The 23526-nt window shown below is 35.9% G+C and overlaps 2 protein-coding genes, 1 long non-coding RNA gene and 1 pseudogene across 5 annotated transcripts; 3 read left to right on the top strand and 1 right to left on the bottom strand.

Annotated features, from left to right (window-relative positions):
• Positions 1 to 3693: 3693 nt before the first annotated feature.
• Positions 3694 to 5802, bottom strand: LOC111015961 (uncharacterized). Its single transcript, XR_015787327.1, has 2 exons — positions 5626 to 5802; positions 3694 to 5521 (listed from the first exon to the last, which is right to left on the bottom strand). It is a non-coding gene; the product is annotated as an uncharacterized LOC111015961 (long non-coding RNA).
• Positions 5803 to 14169: 8367 nt separating this feature from the next.
• Positions 14170 to 17702, top strand: LOC111015969 (pentatricopeptide repeat-containing protein At1g43980, mitochondrial). Of its 2 annotated transcripts, XM_088116907.1 has the most exons (3): positions 14170 to 15776; positions 15885 to 16987; positions 17122 to 17702. In XM_088116907.1, exons 1-2 carry the CDS (start codon positions 14981 to 14983, stop codon positions 16874 to 16876), a joined length of 1788 nt encoding a protein of 595 aa, XP_087973033.1. In that variant the 5' UTR covers positions 14170 to 14980; the 3' UTR covers positions 16877 to 16987; positions 17122 to 17702. The 2 variants fall into 2 exon arrangements, with proteins under 2 accessions (XP_087973033.1, XP_087973032.1); XM_088116906.1 differs by having other exon boundaries at positions 14171 to 16987.
• A 180-nt stretch (positions 17703 to 17882) lies between these two features.
• On the top strand, positions 17883 to 18515 carry LOC148209250 (pentatricopeptide repeat-containing protein At3g26540 pseudogene; annotated as a pseudogene).
• Positions 18516 to 20383: 1868 nt separating this feature from the next.
• Positions 20384 to 23376, top strand: LOC148209251 (pentatricopeptide repeat-containing protein At1g43980, mitochondrial-like). 2 transcript variants are annotated; one of them, XM_088116909.1, is made up of 3 exons: positions 20384 to 21377; positions 21486 to 22588; positions 22722 to 23376. In XM_088116909.1, exons 1-2 carry the CDS (start codon positions 20582 to 20584, stop codon positions 22475 to 22477), a joined length of 1788 nt encoding a protein of 595 aa, XP_087973035.1. In that variant the 5' UTR covers positions 20384 to 20581; the 3' UTR covers positions 22478 to 22588; positions 22722 to 23376. The 2 variants fall into 2 exon arrangements, with proteins under 2 accessions (XP_087973035.1, XP_087973034.1); XM_088116908.1 differs by having other exon boundaries at positions 20384 to 22588.
• Positions 23377 to 23526: the final 150 nt, after the last annotated feature.

Consider the following 23526-nt stretch of genomic DNA (forward strand, 5'->3'; position numbering starts at 1 on the left):
AAAATATTTTCATGAATTTATATTATATATTAATTATTAGATAATTAATCTTCAAAATGTCATTCATTTAGCCTGCAAAATTCAAAAAAATAAATAAAATTTTGAGATGAGACAGCTCTGAACCACTAAAATTGTGGGCTGTAAAACGCAAAATTTAAATTAACAATTATATAAAATAAAAACAATCGGATCTAAAAAATTTGATGATTTAGAGAGAATAGTAAAAGATATCCGTACAATAATTTATAGTAAATATATTACATATATGTAATGACAACATATAAATTGAAAATAAAAACAAGTCTTAAAATTACCAACAACAATTAGATTAAAGAGACAATAAATGTATCGAGATTTAAAAGTGTTTAAGAAAAAAATTAGTTTTAGAAAATTTGGGTTTACTTTTAATCATCCCACCTTTTTCTTTCTTTTTTAAAAATTGACAAATTAGGTAAGTTTTACGTAGGTGTGTTTAAAAAGTTAGACAAAATATACTCAAAGAGTATTTAAAAAACTAACAAAATGATTTAAAACTTGCGTTTGATAGAGGGCATGTGCTCGCCACTATGCCACAAGAGGAATTTAAAAGTTCTATATATATTATAAAATTCACGAAGCTTGAACCCTCCGATTATACGTAAATCTGGTTCTCGTCAATTTGAATATAACTGAATTATAACATTTTAGATTCCAACTCTACTCCACATGTTGTTGTAAAATAAAAAATAAAAAAATCCAATTAAAAATGGGTCCATCATTAAATTTTTTCCTCTCAAAATTTATCGATGTCTTTAGCAATTAAATCAAAACAAAAATAGCACAAAAATAAATATGTATTTATATATATGGCATTAAGGTTAAAATTTTACAAAAGTGGCATAAATTGTAAATTTATACAATCACATGAGATCGACTAAAATGACTTGTTGTATCTAAAATAGCTTCGAGCATCTGGCTTCACCACAGTTGCCTGTTCTCTCCTCCTTCGACACTTCCCAGTCCACACTACCTTTTCTTGTTGGAAGTACGACCCTCCATTGAACTACCAAAGAAAAATGGGTAAACTAATATGATCACTCCCTTAGCTTAGTTGGTTTGTGTGACATAGTCCCTAACATTTTAAAAAACAAAATTAATGATATTTTTTAAATGCATATTTATTTTATGCCATTGAAAATAATTCACATTTTGCAAAGTGGTCCTTCCTTATCCTCTCCCACACCGACCCTTCAAAATAATATAATAATTTCAACTACTTTTCATATATAGGAAAAAAGAACGGACATGCCTTCTAAAATTTTCCTAGGGATAAATGTCAATTTTTATTATGTGACGATTTAGTCTTAGTACATTATGTGGGGTGGGGATTCAAACTCGACCTTCTGGTCGAATAAGTGACTTAACTCATTAAGTTATGGTTAGAGTGACAATCTTTATAGTTTATTAATACATTTGGTCGCTTTTCAATTTATTGATCTAAATATATAAAAAAAATCCTATTAAATCTTAATAAAATTTTCATAATAGGGATTAAGTAGTTACAGATTTTAGACTAAAACACTTGATTGTTAGGTATTAAAATTAAAACACTCCATTTTTGTTACTTTCATGAAAGTATAGAGATAAAAAAAGATCACTGCAAAAATGATCAATACCCATCCCTAAAAATTTGATTGAAATTTGGGAAGATTTTTTTGCAATATATATATATATATATTATATATTTCTGGCTTTTTGGTAGAAAATATATGTCTTATTACGAGAAGAAGTCTGAGACACCATGTATAGATCTAGATCCTCTGCGAGTGCATAGATTGAGTACAAATATTCGTGCCCCGTGATCAAGAAGTGCAAAGAAGACCATAGTGCATTAGATCAAAGTGCCTAACGCACCGAAATAGCTCGAGCTGGCAGGTAGCCAATGAGAGAGATGCTAACATCTTGCAACGAATCATGACATGTGTGGAGAAATCATCCTAAATGTTGTCGCGTTTCTCTACAGCGCCAGAGGAAGCACAAAATATCAATGGGTCCAAAAGATCCCTATAATCGACATTTCTGTCTTCCTCTCTCTTCATATAAAAGGAACACCAAAACCTTGGAATAAGGTACACAAAACTCACTCTCCTAAAACCCCTGTACTCCATGGCTATTTGCTCCCACCAAGTTTTAATTTAGGCACCAGAGTGGAATCGACGGAGTACCAAACTATGTTAATATTTGGAAAACTCATCCACTAATATTTAATAGGAAAAAAATTAAATAAACTTAAAGAACTCACTAATTTTAACCAGGAAAAAAGTCCTGCATTAAAATTAAGTTCGGTTGATGACAAGATCAAACATTAAACAATCTCCCAAACCTTACAAATTTCAACAAAAATCTAATTTTAGGATAATTTTTCTTTGAAATTCCTATCAATTTTGTACTATGCATATGTTCTATACCTCATTAATTTCACAAAAGAATTTTTTTTAAAGCGGTTTTGCAAACAGAAGTCTAAAAGAGGTAGAAATTACTGCACAAAGTAAATGTTATAATATTCATCAAAGTTTAAGGTTCAATTAGATGAAATTGAAAGTTTGAGATAAAAATTGATACTCGTGCTTAGGGATAAAGTGGCGTAGTTTCTACAAAATAAAAAATAAAAAATATTTTTCAATCCGTGGTGTTTTACAAATTGTGGTGTTTTACAGCCACTTTTTTTAATAGGTTTTAATAAATTTATAATCCTAAAAATTACAATTATTTAACTCAAAAACTTAATAATCATATGAGTAGAGTTCTTTTTTATTTTCTCGTGCAATTGGAATGAGAAAATCATATTCCCCCTTCACTTGTTTCTATTAGGAAATATTTTATTTCATCTTTTTTTTATTTATTTTTTATTTTTTATTTCATTTCATCTTTTAATTTAGTGGGTTTTTTTTTTGATAAAAATTTAGTGGTTATTTACTATAGAAATAAAATTTCTCCTCAAAGTGTTCAGTTTTGGAACAGTAATAAAAATTATATTTTGGGACAAAATGTCTAGCCCATAGTTGAATTTCAAGAGATTAAATCATTTGTCATTTTTGTGGACAATTAGTACTCGTTTGGTAACGTTCCTATTTCTTGTGTCTCGTTTCCAATTGTATTAAAAAATCTAAGCATTTTTTGCAACTAACTATGCTTCTTGTTTATCATTTTTTGAGAACATTCTCAAAATTATATAGAAATTTTGGAAACAACCAAAACAAGTTCCCATTTCCCATTTGTATGTTTGAGTCTTTGATGAAAAAATAGAAACAAGAAACAATGTTACCAAACGGGCCCTAGTTGTATTTTTGCTTTATGAATTTTTTGAATTCTAGTTTATTTAATTTTAACTACAAAATTTAAAGTTAGATTTTTTTTTAGTACAAAATGGAGTGGGGATGGAATTCACAACCTCTTGGTTAGAGATAATGCCAATTACCATTGAACTATGTTCGCTTTGACATTTTTTTTTTCGCTTTCACAATTTAAAGTTTAAATTATAGATAGAATGATTATACAAATTAATAGAATATGAACCATTTTCAAATGTAATTAATTATTTGTAATTAGAAGAAAGAGAAAGAACTAATTGGCACAACATTTATACTGGTTCGATCCATACAGATCTACTCCAGTTCAATAAACTATAATTATAATAAATACAATTACAAAATCTGTACTAAAAATCTCTCATTTCCCATATCTAGTTACAGATCTATCAACTTTCAATTTTTTTTTTAATGAAACGAAGAAAATAAATAAATAAATAAACAGAAAGCAATAAACTTTCCAAAGAAATTAGTTGAGCAGCTTCAGTAGTTCTTCAGTCTCCAAGCCATATTTCCCCTTGTCATCCTAATTTTTCCTGAGCTGTTTTGCTACCAAAAATTTAAAATTAAAAAAAAAAAAAAACTATTCCTATTTAAAGAGGAAAAAAATTATAATCCCAGAACTTAAAGATGGATTTTTTAAAAACTAACTGCTAAAGAAAAACTTCAAAAATTCCTATTCCTATTTAAAATATATAAAAGCAATAATCCTAATCCCCTAATAAAAAGATAATTTTTTTTACTACCTACTAAAAAATTCTTAAAAACTTTTCCTATTCCTATTTAAAAAAGATAAATTTACTAATCTAACCAAAAAAAGATTATTAATGTATATCTAATTTCCTAATACTATAATAAATGTCAAACCTTATATCTCATATATAGCTACAATATATTATATATTTATAAAATAAATAATTCTAACAGCCTATTGGCTATTTAATTAAGAAATAAATATATTTGTTAAAAATATATCTCATTTCCTAATTCTATATTATTTGAATTCCTAATCCTAATATAAATAAGAAAAACGTATTTCTCATTTCCTATTCCTATATTTGACTTCCTTAATCCTAATATAAATAAGAAAAACGTATTTCTCATTTCCTAATACTAATATAGTTAAAAAGCTTACCTATCACATTTTAATCCTAACATAAATATCTTATTATATATGTTTATAAAGTAAATAAATTAAATTAGATAATCTCATGATTATTCAGTATTTACAAAAGAAAAATATATTCAATATTAAAACTATATCTCATATCACAATTAAAGCTTATATCTCACACCCTACCTAATATAAATATATATATATATATTTTTCATAAAATAAAGAATTTAGAAAATCTATTGACTATTAACTAACAAAAAAAAAAAAAAAAAAAACTTCGATTCATCAAACTTAAATCTCATTTCCTAACATGAATATGATCTTTTTTTTATAATATGAAATTAATAATTTAGACAATCTTTTGGCAATTAACTAACAAACAAAAAAAAGTCTTCAATAATAAACTTATATCTCATTTTCTAATACTAACATAAATACAAAACTTATACCTCACCCCGTAATCCTAATATATAAATACAATTTTTTTAAATAAATAGTTTAGACAATATTTTTTATATCATTAACTAAAAAAAAAAAACAATCTTCATTATAAAATAACCTATATATCTGTATTTCTTAATTGTAATAGAAATACAAAACTTATATCACGCACCCTGTAATCCTAATAGTAATGGCATTAGACTATTTAACTAACAAAATAATGTAGTCGTTCCAGTAAATAAATAATGCATTTAACAAAAAGATATCAATTATTTAACATGAGTAACCAAAATTAATAATGCATATGAAATAAATATAAGATCAGTATACTAAGGCTTATTATATTTATGATCTGGAATAAATAGAAAGGGGAAAAAATTAGAAAAAGAAAAGATCGTAGTTCTGATCAAAACGACGACGATGATTCTAGATTTCTTGAATCAAATATCATATTAATTTTCTTTTAGGATCTTGAATTTTTATTTCTTGCAAGTAATTAAAATTGTGGAATAATGATCACGAAGGAACAGACAAAAACAATCACCAAAAGATCAGATCATCGATCGAAAATCAAAGAATGGATCCGTGCTTCCGCCATTGTTGATTTGATCTTTTCCTAAAGAAATCATCATGATCCGAATTTCAAATTACAAACTATTCGATGAAACAAGAAAAAAGAAATTAATAGAAGGAGAAATAATGTTGAAAAAGATGGGTTACCATGAAAGAGAAGAAACAGATCGTCGAAATCATTCAAACATCGAAGAAGCGATCGATGATCTGAAGGAGCGTCGCAAAAAGATTAGTACAAAGAAAAGGAACGATCAAATAATATATAGAGAGAAACAGAAAGAGGAGGAGGAGAGAGAAAGTTTGATGAGTAACGAAGAAACTGAACAGTCTCGGAGGAGTGCTGAGAGTGTGGGTGAAATTCAATTTATAGACTGTGATTTCGATATTTACAGTTTTTTTTTTATTTTTTTAAACTGATATTTACAGTTTTTTAAGTACCGATATTTTTAGTTAGTTATTAATTTATTATGTTATTATGAATGTTTATCAAGGAAAGATTAGGTAATCAGGACATCACATGTTTGATGATTCTCGTAAGGGTGTGTTTGGGAGTGAGAGTAGAAAAAATGATTTTGAAAAAAGAAATTTAAGAATAATTGATATTTCAAAGTGATATCTTAAAAATCAATTTTAAATGATTCTATGTTTTTCTAAAATCAATTTTTTAATTTGTAAAAAATGATCAATGGAAATGTAAGTGATTTTGACAATGACAAAAATGATGTTGCCATGTCAAAATCATTCCCAATCACACCTTAGCTAATATTAGTTTGATAGATTTGTTTTTTAAAATTATTTTTTGGATGGTGCGATTAGTGAAAATTCTGAAAACATATAAACATTCCAACTATTCAAAGAAGGCGGTCCTGAGCGGATGATCTTCGGATTCCATAACAACACGTTTGACGGCTATTCAAATGGATCCAGTTCCTACCCGCCTGCAATCCTTCTTGGGAATGGAATCCTATCGACTGGGTACTTTTTGACCAAAAATATTTGAGCAACTTTCACTATGCGAGGGCTTTGGTCTACTTCTTTCTTTTATTTTGGATCACAGGAAATGATTCAATCTCAAATTGGATACTATTAAGTTGAAGTAAGAGTTGGTTCAACTAAATATTTCTATGTTTTGAGTGTCTTCAAATTTTGAATTTGAAACTTTAAAATGTGGAATTATATTAAAAAGATAAAATTTTTGATAAATATACTATTTCAGATTATAAACTTATTTCATTTTTTTAAAATCAAAAGAGGTAAATTATCTAATATTATAGTAAAATAATAATTATATGAAATTTATAATAAAAATATTAATTCAATATTTAGCTTGCAACCTCTTCTAGTTTACAAATATATTACCAAACACGTCGAATAATCTTTTAAATTGATATTCAATTTTCAAACACATATTTGAAAACACTGCAAATAAATAATACAATATTTCAACTTTTTATTCATACTAAAAGTTAAGGAGTAGATGCAATTTCATGTTAGACCTAAATTCGAATATTATAAAATTGTTGTATTAAAAAATATATATATATATATATATATAATTTAAAATAAAAAATAAATATATCACCCCACTAAAATTCACATCCTAACAAATTTCATAGAAAATGCTTTCAATGAGATAATAAACAAATTTGTTCGAGTAAAATTCACAATCTGTTGTTTTCTTTTGGTTGCACTGCCTAGCTATTTTCATTTGCACAAAATCAACTATAAATAACTGATTAATTCTTTTTTTTTTTATAAAAAGGAACAATACAATAAATGAAAATAGACGTTGGACACAAAAAATAGAGGACATGATAAAGACGTAAGTGGAAATAAATATTATATGCGATGGCGGAAAAAATAAATGCAATTAACCAATTACCAGATGATAGTAAAATTGTAATTAATACAATTACCATATGAGAAAATATAGTAGTACTGTGGGCTCCAGCATTTTTTTTATTTTTTATTTTGATAACCAGCTGCTACCATCGTAATAGAAAATTAATTACTATACATTGTTTTTTAGTAAGGCTAACTACTAAACATGATAACTTTTCAATTAATTAGTATATTAATAACAATAAAAAAAATTAGTATATTAATAGTTTAGTTAAAATTAGTTAATTTATAGTTTATTTGTCAAAAATATTAACGAAAGAAATACATCTATAGTATATATAAAAGGTGGAATGAGGAGAAACTTCTATATACCACTTTTGCCCTCTCATTATAACTTTCTTGACTTTTCTTTTGATGACAATTGTGTCATTTAAATACAAATTTTCTCTCTCTCAATTTATCTCTTCTCTCCATCACAATCTCATCCCTCTAAATTCCCCTATTTTCTCTTACTAATCTTCTCTCTCTTAATTATTCTTTCATTAACTTTATCTTTCTCATTGATTTTTTTTTTTAACTCCTTTCATCTACCACATACCCTCCCCCAATCCTTTCATCTTCCCAACCCCCTTCCAATTATCACATACCCTCTCCCAATCCTTTCATCTTCCTAATCCTCTTCCAATCCATATATAAATATGTGTCCTCTCTTTCTCATGCCAACCAAAAATCAAGAGGTGGTGGATGGAACAAAGTGGAAAATTTTCTAAGTGGTGTGAAGGTATGAAAATTACTCTCTTGCTTTAGCAACGACAACAACAATGCACATATGGGTGATCGAGAGGAGAATTGATAGTGAAGAGAAACCAAATTAAAGCTGAGTTGATGGCATCAGTTCACTTTCCCCAAATTTATCATTGTTTAGATTGAAAGAAATTCTAAAGTACGATGTGTCGAGATGGTGGTCGATGGAATCGAGATAAAGCAAAATTCAATTATTCTCATAATTTGGATAATAAGAATGCTTATAAGTTTGATTTTTATTTATTTATTTATTTTTTAAACTGATGCTTTTGATAGATATATGCGAAATGTTGTAATTATTTTTACAAAATTAGGGCAAACAAACAATTTTTATCTCTCTCAATATCATTAGGTTGGACCTTTCAGGGTTTACTCTCTCTCACTCTTACCTTTCTTTTTCATTCTAGAATGAATAAACTCAATGATTTAACGTCACACAATTTAACAAAAATAAAATGTAATATAATAATTTATAATCAAGAAAATTAGAGGTAAATTAAGAACGTTCATTCATTAAAAAAAAAAAAACTTGCACGTTGGTACTTTTTCATCTTTCTTACACTTCAAATTTGTACTTACTTTTCATGCTAATATTTCATCTTCTTTTATTACAACAATATCATATCTTGAATTTATATTTATATATAATAACTTTCTTTCTTTAAAATGATAATATTATAAACTTAAAAAACACTATTTATTTTACTTTAATTTAGAACTACAAGATTCTACGTGCAACGCACGTGTTTCTTACTAGTTCATTTAGAAGCACTTAAAGTTTTTATTTTGTGATCACTCCTGAGATGTTTCTCTTTTAAATAAACACTCTTGAGATGTTTCTCTTTTTAAGAGTAATTTTAGTACTCGGTGTTTGTAATTTAAAAATATTTTTATCAATCTGTACTTGGAACAATTGGTTATAGCATTTATCTCTAATAAAAAAGACGTAAGTTCGAATTTCATGGTTGATCAAACTTCATTTGAATGAGCGTCAAAATTCATGTAAAATTAAAATGTCTTAACAATTTTGAAATTACATAAACAAAATTCTTAAATGAAAATATATTATAATTTAAAGTCCTATTACATATTAAAATTTTAAGTATTTTTTATTTTGGGGAGAAATCACAAACTCACTATATTTCTCTCCCTTTGTTTATATATATTATATATCTCATAAACGTATTAAATTTATCCAATCCATCCTCTTAAGTTTTTGGGTTGAGTGAGGGTTTATTCATCCTTAAGATGGTATTGTTGGGAGGTCCTGTGTTCGAACTCTACGTAGTCTGTTTATGCAAGGATATGCACAACAGTGTATTTCCGATTACAGCTCGAACTCGGCCTCCGGACCGACCTGAATACCTGGGGCGGACCTGCACAAAAAGGTGAGCACTCCGACGATCAAGTCAGTACAGGTCGGACTCTTAGTTTAGTTCGAGGTCAGAAATCATCGTACCTGATCGTGGAGTGAGGTCCTCTACTTATGGGTGGTAGTCCCGCTAATCTCGCGACGGTTACACCCGGTAATCTCGGGATCGTTGGTTACACCCGATAATCACGCCGCTGACAGCAGCTCACATCGGCCCCTACCGAGCTTCCCGGTAGGTCGGACCTTGGCCAGGTTCACCTCGGCCCTCATACTTAGCATCCATCAACGCTAACGGTGGTGATCTCGGCAGTCCGAGCTGGGCATGACTCATAAGTCATCTTGGAGAACCAATAGGGGTCCTCCACTTGTCCAGGGTATTCTTTCCCCAAACATTGGCCCCCTCTCTGTCTGGTCCGATCTCGACCTGGCAGAGAAGTTCATTCGACTTGCTTTGGACGCGTGGCGATCTCCTATTCGTGGGAAAATATAACCGTTGCGGTAGATTTATCGTCGGAATATTCAAATATTCCGACGTTTCGGATCTTAGGGAGGATCCTAGCCGCTCGTTGATGACACGTGTACGGTGGGGGAAATTTTTCTGACAAGCTATAAATACCCCCAATCCCTCAGGTCATACCTTACGTTCCCTGAATTCTTGGAGTTCGATCTGAAGGTAGCTCGAACCCTTGGTAGGTCGGTCTCTTCCCTCACTTTCTCTTTCGAACGTAGTTGCCATGTCGTCCTCTTTTAGCAGCAACTTAGGATCCGATGAGGATTTGGCTCGTAGGTTAGAGTCCGAGCTCGAGGAGATAGAAAACTTTAGGTTCTCCGATGACGGGGAGGACAGTGATGCCTCCACCTCGGGCCAGGGTTTGGAATACCCTTCTAGGCTACCTGACCATTACCTCGGATCCCTTCGTAGGGCGTTCGCTATTCCTGAGAACGTCCTCCTTAGGATGCCGGAGGAGGGGGAGAGAGCTGACAATCCTCCGGAGGGATGGGTCACTCTCTACTTCAAAATGTTTGAGTACGGCCTCAGACTTCCCCTTCACCCTTTCGTCCAGGAGTTTCTTTTCCGAACAGGGCTGGCTCCGGCTCAAGTGGCCCCCAATGGGTGGGGTGTCATTTTCGCTTTGGCCATCCTTTTTTGGCTACGAGCCCGGGATAGTGAAGAGGCCGAGCTGTTGGACGTAGACCAGCTCCTCGCGTGCTTCGAAGCGAAAAGGATAGCTAAGAAGCCTGGTCGGTTCTATATGTGCGCAAGGAAAGGCGCATGCGGTATAGTTAAGGGGCCGACCTCCATCAAGGGATGGGTGAGGAAGTGGTTCTACGCTTCTGGGGAATGGCTGGCAAAGGACGAGTCAGGTCGTTCCTTCTTTGACGTTCCCACTAGGTTTGGGAACCTAGGTACGGATGAGTTCTTACTTTTGCAATAACTTCTTTCTTGTTATTTAGGTCTGACTCAAATTTTGTCTTTGTGCAGTTTCAATCCGACCAGTCCCCGAGCTTACGCAAGCCGCCTTCGACATGCTGAAATACTACAAGGAGCGTTTTCCGAGGGGTAGGAAGGTCGGAACCTTGGTGACCGACAAGCTGCTGCTTGAGTCCGAGCTGCTAGACTACAACCCCGCAGTTCGTCCCATTGAATCCTCAAGGCCGAACTCCGAACTTGGTATGCCGAGCTTGCTTCCCTCCTTTTTCCTCTGACCTTGTGCTGACTCCTGTTCTTTATTTTGCAGCCATGGTTTGCGGATTTGCAAGCAACGTGAAGCGCAAGTCCAAGGGCCGAGCCCATGCTCTTGAGGCCGCCCAGAGTTCGAAACCTGCCACTCCCGCTGTGGTAGGACCAGCCTCGGAAGATCCAACCCCAGTGATCGAGCTGGAGTCTTCTGGGGGTCCCTCGAGGGAGAAGCGCCCCAGGGATCAGACCGAGGCGGTGGACGCCTTGCCTTCGGGCGAGGAGGTGAGGGAGGAAGTCCCTCTGAAGCGAAGGAAGAAGAAGAAGAAGACAACCCCCCCCTTGGAGGTCGGAGCTCATGGGGTCTTGCCTGCGAGCTACGCAGATCGGGTGGACGATCCCGAGGCCAGGATGGGCGGGACGTCCGACGTGACGGCACGGTTCAGAGTTGAGCCGTCAAGTTCTGGGGTGAGGGACCAGGTGTCCCGCATCTCGGCCGCAAGTTTGGACCGCTGCCTAAGGAGGGCGTCCAAATTTGTGAGCGACCCAGGGTCCGTTCTGCAGAGGACCATCGACTACGCTGCTGAGGTAAGACTAGTGTCTCCATTCTTGCTTAATTTACCTAACAGGTAGCTCAGTCTAATTCCCTTCTTTGTACCTTTTCTCAGGCGTTCGTTGGTTCCATCCAATCGGCTCTGGCTGTAAAGGTCGAGCTGGATGGGAGGGAAGCTCTGGCAGCGAGGGAGAAAGAGGAGTTCTCCGCTGCCTTGGAGGCTGCTTCCTCCACCATGAAGGATGAGCTACTGAAGGCTCACTCTGAGGTGGAAACTTTGAAGGCCGAGGTGGAGACCAAGGTCGAGCTGCTGAAGAAGGAAGAGGACAGACGCAAGGTCCAGCTCCGAGCTGCTCATGCTATCACCAGGGGCTTGGAGAAGGAGAAGTTCCAACTCCTCAAGGAGAAGGACGAGATGCTCCAGACGCTTGAAGCGAAGGAGGAGGAGCTGAAGCGTGCGACTGCCGAGCTGGAGACGGTGAAGGAGCGTCTCAGCAATGGAGTCCTACTGGAGGAATCGTTTAGGCAACATCCTGACTTCGACGGATTTGCCAAAGACTTCTCTGACGCGGGCTTCAAGTTTCTCATGAAGGGCATTGCCTCCGACATGCCTGACCTTCAGATCGATCTCAGTGGTCTGAAGAAGAAGTATGCCGAGCAGTGGGCGTCTGGGCCTGGCTGCACCCCTGGCCCCCAAGCGTTGGTGGATAAGTATGTCAGAGATCTGGACTCTGACTACTCCGATCTCGAAGAGGACCAGGTCGGCACCACTCAGGAGGGCGCTCCTCAGGCAGGCTCTTAGGCGATCATCCCTCATGAGGCCTTTCTCTGTCTTTCTTCTCTTCTCCCTTTTTTTTTGTTTGTGTTAGGGCAGAGCTGCAAGGTCTATAAGGCTTGGCTCTGCTTTTCATTCAATAAAGAGGCTTCTCATTTGTTTTTACTTTGTTGCCTTCTTTCTTCGGTTTTTCTTCAAGTTGAAGCCAATGTCACCTCGCGCCTCGTACCTTTGAGGTCGCGCCATTAACTAAAATACTTGAAATTTTGAACTCGGATCGCTGTCTAGTAATGCATTGCACCAACTCTGGACTTTTTAACATCACACCTTTAACTTAAAAATGTTAAAATGCTAAAATCCTAAGTCCATAACTGTTCTTCATATCGCACCTCGTACCCTCAGGTTCAAAGGCTTGATCAATCTGAACTTTCACATCGCCCCCTTGCCTTGAAGGTTTGAATTTTAAGTTCACCAACGGTTTTGGCATCGCACCTCGTACCCTTAGGTTTTGGAGGATTGAATTTTAACCGATTGCTGGAATGTGATCGTGTGGGAGTCCGTGGCCCCCATTTAGAGTTATAAATGCATAAGAACAAATATTTATTTTCAAATATGACAAAATTTGAAATTTTAGAAAAATAATATAATACAAATCAAACTCAAACTCAAATGTAAATAATACATATTACAAAAAGTCACATTTATGCTATATCTAAAAAAAGAAATCAAAAGTTGTAGCATTTTTTAAACTACACATTAAATTTAGGTTAAATTACAAGTTTAGTTCTTAACTTTTATATTAATGTTTAGTACAACAAATAAGAGTGAGAGTTGAACTCATAACATCTTGGCCAGGAGACAGATGTCAATTACGGTTGAGCTAGGCTCATGTTAGTACTTTTACACTAATGTCTAATAGGACCTCAAACTTTTAAAGTGTCTAATAGGTCTCAAAATGTTAATTATCTTCCTAAGCTTGAAAAAGTATCTAATAGGTTCTTAAGAGCCCGTTTGGTGACGTATGACCCCAACATCTATAGATTCAAGAATGATAAAACAACATTTTAATTTATATTTTGAAACAAGAAACATAAATAGTTGTCGAATGCTAAGATTTCTAAAAAAAATCGGAAACACGAAACAAAAAACGGAAACATTGCCAAATAGGTCCTAAATTTTTAATTTGATGTCTGGTAAGGTCATAAACTTTCCGTTTATGTCTAATAGGTCTTTAAATTTTCAATTCACATTAGACATTTTAAAAAATCCACAAACTTATTAGACATAAACTTGAAAGCTTAGGGTACTCTTAGACATGAAATTCTAGCTTCATAAATAAAAATAATATCGAATAGATCAAAGATTTATTACAGAAAATTAAAAGTTCAGATACCTATTTTACACTTTTAAAATTCAATAACCTATTAAATACGGACTTAAAAGTTCAAAGATGAATTAAACGGTTCTAAAAAACTAGAAAAAAAATTCAAATTCTTGTGTTCATAGAAAGAAAGAGAGAGGGACACACAAAGTCGTATCAAATTCAACAAAAATAGGAAGAAGACGTGTTCAATGAGGTGACAGTAAATTTCACGCCTTTTTTCTTTTTGTTCCATCTTAATTCAGAGAGTCAAATTTTTTGAAAATTTGAGTTCCCACGGCAGCCCACAGTCCAAATTCCAATCCACAGTCCACACCCCCGGCCCCGAATCCGATCGAGACCCATTACCAAATTCGAAAACATGTTTCCAATTCTGATGCAGATTCTGCGTCTCCGATTTCACCACGTTATCTTCCATTCTTCCTTCTCCCTTCGGCCCCACCACTTCACTCCCAGCGGTTCAATCGCCCAATAGCAACACGATTCCAATCCATGGCCAACCCAATTGCTTGGAAAAATCCAACCAGCCTCCAAAAGGTTGCTGTGATGAAGAAACAGTCATTGGTACGAATGGTTGATTATAAATAGAGTGGAGATTTGAGAGAGGGGCCGAGGCACAGGACAATCCACAAGAAGCACATGTTGAGATTTATGGTTGTGAGCGAAGGAGGAGATTTCTGACTCTGTTATCTCATCTCTTTTTATTTTAGGGTTTTTTGCCCATCTTTCTTTCTTCTCTATCTTGAGGAACTAGAGGCCAGAATCTGGGAATACTTGTTTTCTTCCATCTGGGTCTCTAATGGCGAGGTGGGTCTTGTCTGAATGTGGGGTTAAGCCCCTCCCCAGGATCTACCCTCTGCCTGTCGATGTTTTACCGAATGTTCCGAGAAGCAGTTTTCATTGAGTTTTACCTTTTCTTGCTTGTTCAAGTATGGCAGCACTTGTACAAGGTATGCAAATTCATGGTGGAGTTAAAGTAGGTTTTGAAGAGGATGATGTTATTTCAAGCTCTTTAATTGACATGCATATTCATAGTGGCTATATTCTACCGTTGGTCGAACCCAAGTTTCGTTATTCATAGTGGCTACCGTATTTGTATGTGCCTCCTACTGAAGAAACTTGTTGGTGCGCATAGAGCTTCCATTTCTCTGTATTCTCAGTTGATAGACCAATGTTTAGCACTAAGATCTGTTCATATTGCGAAAACAATCCACGCTCAGTTGGTAAAGCTTGGCCTTAACAACAATACTTTTTTGGGCAATCGCTGTCTTCAGCTATACGGGTTATTTGGTCCCGTTCATGAGGTATTGAAAGTATTTCATGACATTAAAGAGAAGAATGTTATATCCTGGAACATATGCTTGAAGGGCTTGTTTCGATTTGGTGATATTAAAGGTGCATGCCAGTTGTTTGATGAAATGACTGAGAGAGACACTGTTTCATGGAACTCCATGATTTCTGGCTACGTCTCATCTGGGTTTGGTGATAGTGCTATGGCTGTTTTTCTGGAGATGCAAAATGCTGGTTTTAGATCAAGTGAGTATACCTTTTCCATTTTGCTGTCACTTGTGTCGTGTACTCGTCATGGTAAGCAAATTCATGGTAGTATGATTCGTAGTGGTGTGGATGTGTCTAGTGTGGTGCTTGGGAATTCGTTAATTGATATGTATGGAAAAGTTGGCCTTGTTGATTATATGTTTGCCATATTTTTTACAATGGAAAAGGTGGATGTTATTTCTTGGAACTCTTTGATTTTGGGCTGCCACAGATCAGGCTTTAGAGTATTGGCACTAAACCAGTTCTCTCTAATGAGAACCACTGAGCACTCTCCTGATGAGTTCACTGTATCAATAGTGATGAGTGTCTGTTGTGGCCTCCAAGCGTTTGATTTGGGTAAGCAAATTTTTGCTTTCTGTTTCAAGATGGGATTTACTTCTAACAACATTGTCCTTAGTGCTGCTATTGACTTGTTTTCCAAATGCAACAACTTGAAGGATTCAGTGCAGCTTTTTGAAGAAACCAATCGATGGGATCCAGCTCTTTGTCATGTCATGATCTCAAGCTTTTCCTGGCATGGTCATTGGAGGGATTCTCTAAGGCTTTTTGTTTATACCTTGAGGGAGAACCTGAGGCCAACTGAGATTACACTCAGCAGTGTGCTGAGCTCTATCTCAGTCTTCACACCTGTGGAGTTGGGTAGTCAAATCCACAATTTGGTTCTTAAGTTGGGTTTTGAATCTGACGCCATTGTCGCTAGTTTGCTAGTAGACATGTATGCTAAAGTTGGATCAGTTGATAATGCCATGAAAGTCTTTACAGATATGCCTGTAAGAGATTTGATATCTTGGAACACTATGATTATGGGTCTGGTTAAGAATGACAAATACATTGAGGCCCTTCACACTTTCAAAAGTTTGGTTTTGGAAGGTGTACTGGCAGATAGGATAACACTAGCAGGGGTGTTATTAGCCTGCAGCCGTGCAGGTTTTGTCGACGAAGGGTTGGCCATCTTCTCTGTGATGGAGAAGAAACACGTAGTCGCACCGAGGAACGAGCATTATGCGTGTGTGGTGGACTTGCTGAGTCGTGCTGGTAAATTTGAAGAAGCAGTTAACATTATCAAAACAACAACATGCCAACCAACTCCTACATTTTGGAAATCACTCCTCAATGCTTGTGCAATTCATGGAGACTTGAACTTCATTGAAAGAGTTGCAGAAACTGTGATGAAGCTGGATCCACAATCATCCCTACCGTATTCCGTGCTGGCTCAAGCTTACGCGATGAGAGGTCGATGGGAAAGTATGGTTCGTGTCAAGACGGCCATGGAGAATATAGCTGTGCAGAAGACGAAGGCGTGCAGCTGGGTTGTGATAAAAGATAATGTATATGCTTTTGATAATGACCGATTACAACAACTTCGGGGCGAAAATTTCGTTTCGGCATTGGAGTTACTTATTTGGGAGACAGAAGATGAATATATGTGTCTATAAACAGGGGGAACAATACATTAGAAATGTCTTGTTATATTCATGATCTGAGGATAAACCTTGATTCAGTGTATGAATATAATTGCAACAGGTCTCTTGATTTTCACTTGTTTGGTGAGTAACTTGAAACTCATTGATTCAATTCACTTGTTTTGATCTTTGCTTGACTTTTTTTTTTAATGATGTGATTTACAGTAGTCCAAATTTTATTTTTCCCTCTATTAATATCTTCTTTGGAAATAAAACAGGTAAGACAAGTTCTTGAATTACATCAAAGATATGGCATTGTCGTTGGAATTGCTATTGGGCTGCATTTTTTGCCTGAAGAATGTCTTAGAGGTCCTTTAATACATAGAGATGTCCATCGAAGCAACATACTGCTCGCACATGATTTTGTTCCATAATCCGAAAGTGACTTGGGAGGAGAAGGAGGAGCGTCGGGATTCTAGTTGCCCTTCATCCCATGACGAAGTGTGGAGATCATGGCGGCCTTGATTGAGTGCCCCTCTAAAATCCCTGGCAAACTCGGGCTCGGGATCTTGTACAACGGGAAGCCCCTTTTCTCTTCGTCTATTGCTCGAGCGATAGCAGCAAATTGCAGGCTCGAGAGACCTAAAATATGAAAATATGAAAAGGGAAGGACTCCAGGCTCGAGAGACCTAAAATATGAAAATATGAAAAGGGAAGGACTCCAAGAAGAAGTCAAGCCAGAGGCCAAGAAAAGCGAGCTTGCTAAATAATTAATCGCATCCTTTTCTTCTGTTACTGTATAGGCTTTTCAAGGCTTGGTCATCAAACCATTAATGTTAAATTTTTCCAGCTTCCTAGATTTGTGGTCGATTTTTTTTGTTCTGGAGCAATTATGATTAGATTTTAATAGATCCATTAAAATTTGACTCTAAATTTATAATTTACGCAGAATATTATTTCGGTGGGTGCTTACCTGTGCGCCAAGCAAAAGAATGTACCGTTATGCGAGGGATTCAAGTTCCAGCCGTTCGATTGATTCATGGGTGTGACTGCTGCCTCAATACTCAGTCGCCTCTTCCAAATTAGCTCCTCCTCTCGCACGCTTGTTGAGGCTCGAAAGGTTGAGTCTCATTTGGTTATGTTTCGCCCCATGTCGCCTATTTTTCTGTTGAATCGAGCCATTGAAGCCTATGGTAAATGTGGGTGTTTGGAGGATGCAGGGGAGTTGTTCGAGGAAATGCCTCATAGAGATGGGGGATCGTCGAATGCGATGATAACAGCATATACCCATAATGGGTATGCTTTGGGAGCATTGAATTTGTTTTTGGATATGAATGAATCTGGTGTTCGTGCTACTGAGATAACTTTAGCCAGTATTCTTGGGTCTTGCGGAGCTGCATTAGCTCTTCACTTTTCGAGGCAAATTCACGGGCATATTGTGAAATCTTGCTTCCTTGGCATTGTAATTCTTGAGAGTTCTCTTGTTGATGTCTATGGAAAGTGCAGGCTTATAAATGCTGCACGCAGCATATTTGATGAAATTTAGAAGTGCGATGATGTTTCCTTTGAATAGAAAAGGAGATGTTAAATTGTAGAAAATAGTGGCTAGTAGAAAATAATCAAAGGTTGTCATAGAATCCTTTGAATAGAAAAGGAGATGTTAAATTGTAAATTTCCTCTCTCAATTTTTCATGCTTGTATTTAATAGGTAAGGCTTAAAAACATAGTATCTATGAATCTTATAAATTCATTATTCTCAAAAAAAAAAAAAAAAATAATAATAATAAATTTTAAATTCACTACGATGGAAAAAAGAAGAGGTATTAACCTATAGAGTTATAAATGCATAAGAACAAATATTTATTTTCAAATATGACAAAATTTGAAATTTTAGAAAAATAATATAATACAAATCAAACTCAAACTCAAATGTAAATAATACATATTACAAAAAGTCACATTTATGCTATATCTAAAAAAAGAAATCAAAAGTTGTAGCATTTTTTAAACTACACATTAAATTTAGGTTAAATTACAAATTTAGTTCTTAACTTTTATATTAATGTTTAGTACAACAAATAAGAGTGAGAGTTGAACTCATAACATCTTGCCCAGGAGACAGATGTCAATTACGGTTGAGCTAGACTCATGTTAGTACTTTTACACTAATGTCTAATAGGACCTCAAACTTTTAAAGTGTCTAATAGGTCTCAAAATGTTAATTATCTTCCTAAGCTTGAAAAAGTATCTAATAGGTTCTTAAGAGCCCGTTTGGTGACGTATGACCCCAACATCTATAGATTCAAGAATGATAAAACAACATTTTAATTTATATTTTGGAACAAGAAACATAAATAGTTGTCGAATGCTAAGATTTCTAAAAAAAATCGGAAACACGAAACAAAAAACGGAAACATTGCCAAATAGGTCCTAAATTTTTAATTTGATGTCTGGTAAGGTCATAAACTTTCCGTTTATGTCTAATAGGTCTTTAAATTTTCAATTCACATTAGACATTTTAAAAAATCCACAAACTTATTAGACATAAACTTGAAAGCTTAGGGTACTCTTAGACATGAAATTCTAGCTTCATAAATAAAAATAATATCGAATAGATCAAAGATTTATTACAGAAAATTAAAAGTTCAGATACCTATTTTACACTTTTAAAATTCAATAACCTATTAAATACGGACTTAAAAGTTCAAAGATGAATTAAACGGTTCTAAAAAACTAGAAAAAAAATTCAAATTCTTGTGTTCATAGAAAGAAAGAGAGAGGGACACACAAAGTCGTATCAAATTCAACAAAAATAGGAAGAAGACGTGTTCAATGAGGTGACAGTAAATTTCACGCCTTTTTTCTTTTTGTTCCATCTTAATTCAGAGAGTCAAATTTTTTGAAAATTTGAGTTCCCACGGCAGCCCACAGTCCAAATTCCAATCCACAGTCCACACCCCCGGCCCCGAATCCGATCGAGACCCATTACCAAATTCGAAAACATGTTTCCAATTCTGATGCAGATTCTGCGTCTCCGATTTCACCACGTTATCTTCCATTCTTCCTTCTCCCTTCGGCCCCACCACTTCACTCCCAGCGGTTCAATCGCCCAATAGCAACACGATTCCAATCCATGGCCAACCCAATTGCTTGGAAAAATCCAACCAGCCTCCAAAAGGTTGCTGTGATGAAGAAACAGTCATTGGTACGAATGGTTGATTATAAATAGAGTGGAGATTTGAGAGAGGGGCCGAGGCACAGGACAATCCACAAGAAGCACATGTTGAGATTTATGGTTGTGAGCGAAGGAGGAGATTTCTGACTCTGTTATCTCATCTCTTTTTATTTTAGGGTTTTTTGCCCATCTTTCTTTCTTCTCTATCTTGAGGAACTAGAGGCCAGAATCTGGGAATACTTGTTTTCTTCCATCTGGGTCTCTAATGGCGAGGTGGGTCTTGTCTGAATGTGGGGTTAAGCCCCTCCCCAGGATCTACCCTCTGCCTGTCGATGTTTTACCGAATGTTCCGAGAAGCAGTTTTCATTGAGTTTTACCTTTTCTTGCTTGTTCAAGTATGGCAGCACTTGTACAAGGTATGCAAATTCATGGTGGAGTTAAAGTAGGTTTTGAAGAGGATGATGTTATTTCAAGCTCTTTAATTGACATGCATATTCATAGTGGCTATATTCTACCGTTGGTCGAACCCAAGTTTCGTTATTCATAGTGGCTACCGTATTTGTATGTGCCTCCTACTGAAGAAACTTGTTGGTGCGCATAGAGCTTCCATTTCTCTGTATTCTCAGTTGATAGACCAATGTTTAGCACTAAGATCTGTTCATATTGCGAAAACAATCCACGCTCAGTTGGTAAAGCTTGGCCTTAACAACAATACTTTTTTGGGCAATCGCTGTCTTCAGCTATACGGGTTATTTGGTCCCGTTCATGAGGTATTGAAAGTATTTCATGACATTAAAGAGAAGAATGTTATATCCTGGAACATATGCTTGAAGGGCTTGTTTCGATTTGGTGATATTAAAGGTGCATGCCAGTTGTTTGATGAAATGACTGAGAGAGACACTGTTTCATGGAACTCCATGATTTCTGGCTACGTCTCATCTGGGTTTGGTGATAGTGCTATGGCTGTTTTTCTGGAGATGCAAAATGCTGGTTTTAGATCAAGTGAGTATACCTTTTCCATTTTGCTGTCACTTGTGTCGTGTACTCGTCATGGTAAGCAAATTCATGGTAGTATGATTCGTAGTGGTGTGGATGTGTCTAGTGTGGTGCTTGGGAATTCGTTAATTGATATGTATGGAAAAGTTGGCCTTGTTGATTATATGTTTGCCATATTTTTTACAATGGAAAAGGTGGATGTTATTTCTTGGAACTCTTTGATTTTGGGCTGCCACAGATCAGGCTTTAGAGTATTGGCACTAAACCAGTTCTCTCTAATGAGAACCACTGAGCACTCTCCTGATGAGTTCACTGTATCAATAGTGATGAGTGTCTGTTGTGGCCTCCAAGCGTTTGATTTGGGTAAGCAAATTTTTGCTTTCTGTTTCAAGATGGGATTTACTTCTAACAACATTGTCCTTAGTGCTGCTATTGACTTGTTTTCCAAATGCAACAACTTGAAGGATTCAGTGCAGCTTTTTGAAGAAACCAATCGATGGGATCCAGCTCTTTGTCATGTCATGATCTCAAGCTTTTCCTGGCATGGTCATTGGAGGGATTCTCTAAGGCTTTTTGTTTATACCTTGAGGGAGAACCTGAGGCCAACTGAGATTACACTCAGCAGTGTGCTGAGCTCTATCTCAGTCTTCACACCTGTGGAGTTGGGTAGTCAAATCCACAATTTGGTTCTTAAGTTGGGTTTTGAATCTGACGCCATTGTCGCTAGTTTGCTAGTAGACATGTATGCTAAAGTTGGATCAGTTGATAATGCCATGAAAGTCTTTACAGATATGCCTGTAAGAGATTTGATATCTTGGAACACTATGATTATGGGTCTGGTTAAGAATGACAAATACATTGAGGCCCTTCACACTTTCAAAAGTTTGGTTTTGGAAGGTGTACTGGCAGATAGGATAACACTAGCAGGGGTGTTATTAGCCTGCAGCCGTGCAGGTTTTGTCGACGAAGGGTTGGCCATCTTCTCTGTGATGGAGAAGAAACACGTAGTCGCACCGAGGAACGAGCATTATGCGTGTGTGGTGGACTTGCTGAGTCGTGCTGGTAAATTTGAAGAAGCAGTTAACATTATCAAAACAACAACATGCCAACCAACTCCTACATTTTGGAAATCACTCCTCAATGCTTGTGCAATTCATGGAGACTTGAACTTCATTGAAAGAGTTGCAGAAACTGTGATGAAGCTGGATCCACAATCATCCCTACCGTATTCCGTGCTGGCTCAAGCTTACGCGATGAGAGGTCGATGGGAAAGTATGGTTCGTGTCAAGACGGCCATGGAGAATATAGCTGTGCAGAAGACGAAGGCGTGCAGCTGGGTTGTGATAAAAGATAATGTATATGCTTTTGATAATGACCGATTACAACAACTTCGGGGCGAAAATTTCGTTTCGGCATTGGAGTTACTTATTTGGGAGACAGAAGATGAATATATGTGTCTATAAACAGGGGGAACAATACATTAGAAATGTCTTGTTATATTCATGATCTGAGGATAAACCTTGATTCAGTGTATGAATATAATTGCAACAGGTCTCTTGATTTTCACTTGTTTGGTGAGTAACTTGAAACTCATTGATTCAATTCACTTGTTTTGATCTTTGCTTGACTTTTTTTTTAATGATGTGATTTACAGTAGTCCAAATTTTATTTTTCCCTCTATTAATATCTTCTTTGGAAATAAAACAGGTAAGACAAGTTCTTGAATTACATCAAAGATATGGCATTGTCGTTGGAATTGCTATTGGGCTGCATTTTTTGCCTGAAGAATGTCTTAGAGGTCCTTTAATACATAGAGATGTCCATCGAAGCAACATACTGCTCGCACATGATTTTGTTCCATAATCCGAAAGTGACTTGGGAGGAGAAGGAGGAGCGTCGGGATTCTAGTTGCCCTTCATCCCATGACGAAGTGTGGAGATCATGGCGGCCTTGATTGAGTGCCCCTCTAAAATCCCTGGCAAACTCGGGCTCGGGATCTTGTACAACGGGAAGCCCCTTTTCTCTTCGTCTATTGCTCGAGCGATAGCAGCAAATTGCAGGCTCGAGAGACCTAAAATATGAAAATATGAAAAGGGAAGGACTCCAGGCTCGAGAGACCTAAAATATGAAAATATGAAAAGGGAAGGACTCCAAGAAGAAGTCAAGCCAGAGGCCAAGAAAAGCGAGCTTGCTAAATAATTAATCGCATCCTTTTCTTCTGTTACTGTATAGGCTTTTCAAGGCTTGGTCATCAAACCATTAATGTTAAATTTTTCCAGCTTCCTAGATTTGTGGTCGATTTTTTTTGTTCTGGAGCAATTATGATTAGATTTTAATAGATCCATTAAAATTTGACTCTAAATTTATAATTTACGCAGAATATTATTTCGGTGGGTGCTTACCTGTGCGCCAAGCAAAAGAATGTACCGTTATGCGAGGGATTCAAGTTCCAGCCGTTCGATTGATTCATGGGTGTGACTGCTGCCTCAATACTCAGTCGCCTCTTCCAAAT

This window comes from Momordica charantia, assembly GCF_013281855.1.
Source record: "Momordica charantia cultivar OHB3-1 chromosome 9 unlocalized genomic scaffold, Mcharantia_2.0 BLBB01000009.1, whole genome shotgun sequence".
Taxonomy (NCBI): domain Eukaryota; kingdom Viridiplantae; phylum Streptophyta; class Magnoliopsida; order Cucurbitales; family Cucurbitaceae; genus Momordica; species Momordica charantia.

Bases quoted from the DNA above. Each gene is read 5' to 3' on its own strand.
- LOC111015969 (XM_088116906.1), top strand. From the start codon at position 14,981: ATGTGCCTCCTACTGAAGAAACTTGTTGGTGCGCATAGAGCTTCCATT.
- LOC148209251 (XM_088116908.1), top strand. From the start codon at position 20,582: ATGTGCCTCCTACTGAAGAAACTTGTTGGTGCGCATAGAGCTTCCATT.